This window comes from Alosa pseudoharengus, unplaced genomic scaffold (assembly GCF_046254945.1).
Source record: "Alosa pseudoharengus isolate Yale_2024_CS ecotype anadromous, Long Island Sound unplaced genomic scaffold, YU_APseudo_1.1 YU_APseudo_1.1_scf_20, whole genome shotgun sequence".
Taxonomy (NCBI): Eukaryota; Metazoa; Chordata; class Actinopteri; order Clupeiformes; family Clupeidae; genus Alosa; species Alosa pseudoharengus.
This window is the reverse complement of record NW_027468664.1, coordinates 26,548,055-26,553,054: the sequence shown is the minus strand read 5'-3', so window position 1 is coordinate 26,553,054 and position 5,000 is coordinate 26,548,055. Positions and strand designations below refer to the sequence as shown.

The following is a 5,000-nucleotide window of genomic DNA, read 5'->3' as shown; positions in this document are numbered from 1 at the left end:
GAGGTCATCCTGAGGTCAAAGGTCAAGAGGTCAGGAAGACACAAAAAGAAGGGGGGAAAAACTGGAAATCTTTTGCAGAGTGCAGACTTTCTTTGTTAAAGGAACCGTATGTAAGAAAAATATTTCAATTAATCATACAATGGCCCTGATATGTCACTAGACATTAAGAAATCATGTTCATTTCAAATACTTATATCACTGACAACAGTAGTCCAGCCAGGATATTGTCATTTAAAAAGTGAAGTTGCAGCCCTCAACTGTTGTTGATGTTGTGTTTTGTCATGTCATGTTGTGTTTTGGCCTGATGCGCCACCCTCCACCTATCTACTAATCACGAAGTCAGTAGTATTTCGCCATCCGCGTTTGCAACCTCGAGTCAGGGGGGAGGGGGAGGGGATACACCGCTCTTCAGTATTTTGAAAGTGATTGCAGTACCAGTTTTGGCCACAATCTTACATATGGTTCCTTTAATGGTATTATTGTGATGAATGGACGCCCAGAGTACTGAGATGAGCGGAGGTCACTGTTAGGTCCGGTGTACACTGGCACCGACATGAGTCCACTGGGCGCTGTGCAGTCCACTGTGAGTCCACGACACACATCAGCGGCAACGTTTTTAACTGGATGAACAATGGATTTTATGGAGCGGCACCGACAAAATAGAACGGATTCGGAATATACGCGACGGCGGCGGCAAAGTGTGATGCTGGTGTGCGGAGTTGGATTGAGAACAATGAAATGTAATTAATGTCAAGAGTGTCACGACGGTGTATGTAGCCCTTCAGGTGTTTTCCACCAATAGAGAACCGGCTCCATTCTGCATTTCTACCAAAGATAAATTTGTACGGAACTTGAAAAAACTGGTTCGGAACTAGCACCAAAAAATAGTTGTATTGTCTTGTTAACCGACGTGGGTGTGTCATTTGACAGGTTAGTTACGTGCGGTGCTCCCTCTGTTGATTACCATCCTACGTTCCGTTCAAACATGGAAATGCAGGCTGATTCACTAGATAACACTAAGGTTCAAAGAGTTCTGGTCCCAGTTGGTTGTAAAACATCCTCTGAGGTCACCCTGAGGCCAAAGGTCAAGAGGTCAGGGAGACATAAAAAGCAACACCAGAAACTTTTTGGAGTGTGCAGACTTTATTGCCGGTATTATTGTGACGAGTGGACGCACCCAACAAAGAGATTTGTGGGAAGACCGCAACCTTATAGGAGACAATTGTTTTTTTTTTCATGTAGAATTTACTTCTGGCTGTCTGGTGAATATGTATTTGTTTCTTAATGTTTATATTTTTAACACTAAATATAATGTTTGTATTTCTCTCTCTCTCTCTCTGTTTGTGTGTGTGTCTGTGTGTGTTTTCAGCTTCCACTGAATGTCTTCAATAACTACTTTAGTCTGGGTTTTGACGCCCATGTTACGCTGGAGTTCCATGAATCTCGAGGTGAGAAGACAACAGTGTGATTGATGTCACAACAGGGGCTTGTTTCCCCTCTAATGTACAGTAACGCTCACATGAGGTGAAAACAAATGCAAACACCTTAAGAGCGGACCAGTGCCATTATAGCCTGTCAGTTACGTAAGGGATAATGTATAGAACGCCGGTCATTATCGGGAAAATAAGTCCCGACAGGGCGAACCGGCATGTTGGGGTCTTGCTGAAAGAACTAATTTTCCTGATAATGACCAGCATTCTCTACATTATCCCTTTTATTATACGCCTACTGGCCAAAATGAAAAAAATAAACTCCTCATGGTATGTCTCTTTATATTTATTTGTTACTGTTTCTTTGTGGCTTTTGCTGAAAAACAAATAGTTCACAACACACGCTGAACTTGAATCAAACATTCATTAGGACACAGCTGATCAACCGTCTGCTTTCACTTTTGACATGGTGCATATTTGACCGTAGAATGTTTGGAAATCCCATTCAAGTCAATGGAGAGCTCCACTAGCATTGTGAAGAGCCGTATTAGAAAGTAACTTATAATACCAATAATTTAACAACTAAAGATTCATTATTGAAACTTACATGATACATCATGACTACACGTGACAGCTAAAGGCCAGTGCACACCAAGGTCCATATTTGTCTTCTGAAATTGTTGCACACTTCAAAGAAAATGTGTCAATCAAGATTACACACCAACTCTGAAACGTTCATCCATTTTTAGAACATATTTTTTCACATCTGTATTGTCAGTTCACATCTGTATTGTCCTTCAACTGAGTGTTTTTTTGTTTTTTTTTGACGGATGAATGAATATACAGACTTGGTGTGCAAAGTGACGCTAGCTGATGTTAGCTGACGTCATGCTAAAGTGCCTTCTTGTTGCAGCAACTGTGCTGGCGGTTTTAGATGTATGATGGATGACTGGAAACAGGGACCTGGTGTGCAAAGACCTTAAGTGGCGCTAACTGATGTTAGCTGACGTCATGCTAAAGTGCCTTCCTGCTGCAGCCTCAGTGCTAGTGGTTTGAGATGTATGAGGACTGGCAGGCATGCTTTTAGCGATGACCCCGTAACACTGCATCTCGGTCTCCTGCTCTTCTCTTTCTCTCTCTTGCTCTCTCTTTCTTTCTCTTTCTCTTTCTGTCTCTCTCTTTCTCTCTCTTTCCATCACAGAGGCCAACCCAGAGAAATTCAACAGTCGCTTCCGCAACAAGATGTTCTATGCAGGGGTGAGATGTGTGTGTGTGTGTGTGTGTGTGTGTGTGTGTGTGTGTGTCTGCCTGTCTGTCTAGAGAAGGACTGTGAAGCTGAATTGGAGGAGTTGTGGAAAGAGAGAGAGATAGAGAGAAAGGCTAAAAAAGAAAACAGAGTGAAAGAAGGAGAATTACAGGGAGGGAGAGAAGAGAATGGAGTGAAAGAGAGAGATAAGGGAAAACAGGAAAAGAGAAAGGGAGGCAGAAGGAAGTGAAGAGAGAGGGATGATATGGATATGACATATCCAGAAAGAAAGGATGAGTGATAATGAGGAAAAGAGAGGAAGAAAGAAAACAGAGAAAAGGGGATAGAGAGAAAGATAAAGGATAGAGAGAGAGAGGGAGAGAGAAAGAGAGAAGCAGAGAGGTGCTGACATGTGTTTGTGTGTGTGTGTGTGAGTGTGTATGTGTGTGTGTGTGTGTGTGTGTGTGTGTGTGTGTGTGTGTGTGTTGCTGTCCTCACAGGCGGCGTTCTCAGACTTCCTGCAGCGGAGCTCCAGGGACCTGTCTAAGCACGTCAGGGTCGTGGTGAGTGTGTGTGTGTGTGTGTGTGTGTGTGTTTGAGAGAGAGAGAGAGCTGTAACTACATTGTGGGTTTATGTGTGTAGATGGAGAGTTGACCTGTCAACACACATCATTCCTGTAGTGAATCTGTGTGTGTGCTCATGCATGATCCTTTAAAAGTTGCACTGTGTGTGTGTGTGTGTGTGTGTGTGTGTGTGTGTGTGTGTGTGTGTGTGTGTGTGTGTGTGTGTGTGTGTGTGTGTGTGTGTGTGTGTGTCCTCACCAGCCCACACTCATCAGGGTAGTGGTGAGTGCTGCTGTGTTGCCTGTCAGAGCTGCTCTGGTGCCCACTGTGACAACCGGCTGTGTTTGATACACACACACACACACACACACACACACACACACACACACACACACACACACACACACACAGTACACACGCAAACACAGTCATATACATACATACACACACAAACACACACAAACACAAACTTGTGCTGTCTGAAATTATGTCATCATTTGTCCATGGATACTAGATATTTATACACTGATCTGACGTCTGCGCTTGTTTGTTTGTTTGTTTGTTTGTTTGTTTGTTTCTGTTTCTTCTTTTATGGCTCTATAGTGTGATGGTACGGATCTCACACCCAAGATTCAGGAACTGAAGTTACAGTGCATTGTCTTCTTGAACATTCCCAGGTGTGTGTGTGTGTGTGTGTGTGTGTGTGTGTGTGTGTGTGTGTGTGCATGGGCGTCGGAGCCATCATATGAAGTTGGGACAGGACCCACTCACTTTTTAATATTATTAGTTTGGACCCTCCCACTTTTACCATGTTGACATCACTGTATCAGTCAACTCATTGCGTCTTTGTACAGTATGTGCGCTTTCATATTGAATCCATTCCGCTTACTTTATTAGGAAAATGTCCAAATCAGTGGTGATCCATGCCATGTTTTCATCGCAACCTTCTGGCAGAATTATTGCACCCAAGCGAAGAGCACAAACGTGAAGCACATATGAGCATAAGTAGCGTTTATTTAGAAATATGGCTAGTCTGCCCTATTCTGTATCTTGGTTGTAAATAAAGGTGAAGTTTTATTTTGAACACTTACTTTGTCTTACTCTTTGGACTTGGACTACAAGAAGAACGTTAGGGTCCAAATAACAGAAAAACCATGAACCAAACTCAAATCCATGGTAGGGTAAGTTAAGTTATTTGAGCAATGTTGCAAGGCAACCACATAACCGGTTCCATGTGTTCCGATTGGACGATTAAAGTTAACAATATTATGATACATAACTAGCCTGGAAATCCAGACCCAAATATAGAAAGATTTAGGGTCTGACTATGAGTAATGAAAATGGCCCAACTTGAAGGGCAGCACTAAACATGCATTTAAAAATCTCATTGCACGCAATTGGATAACTTTATGACCAATGTTTACTGACCAATGTTTACTGACCAATGTTTACTGACTGATTCTGGACTTCGACTCAGCAGCGCTCTCGTCGTCTGTTTAGATCGCCTCTGGCCCGCCTACTGTATATCAGATACACCGATGAGATTGGTGCAGCTCGTTTCCAAGGGCATGGGTAATGAGCATTATTACTCATTGCCAGAGTGACTCATTGAGCAAATTCAAATTGTGCTCTCGTGAGAACTCTGTATTTTCAGGGTAATACACAACAAGTCTGGGCAAAATCAAATTATTTATTAAATGAAATGTTCCTCTTGTTTGCTTATGCGATACATGGGGCAACTTGTTGCAGGGCGACCACAT

The 5,000-nt window shown here is 42.7% G+C and overlaps 1 protein-coding gene across 3 annotated transcripts in view; it reads left to right on the top strand.

The window, feature by feature from the left end:
* dgki (diacylglycerol kinase, iota) overlaps nt 1-5,000 on the top strand; it is a 111,251-nt gene that overhangs the window by 69,823 nt on the left and 36,428 nt on the right. For all 3 annotated transcript variants that reach the window (XM_076296972.1, XM_076296971.1, XM_076296970.1), the window contains exons 15-18: nt 1,370-1,448; nt 2,632-2,687; nt 3,177-3,239; nt 3,844-3,917. In XM_076296972.1, coding sequence (XP_076153087.1) covers nt 1,370-1,448; nt 2,632-2,687; nt 3,177-3,239; nt 3,844-3,917 — 272 coding nt within the window. The remainder of the gene's footprint in view (nt 1-1,369; nt 1,449-2,631; nt 2,688-3,176; nt 3,240-3,843; nt 3,918-5,000) is intronic.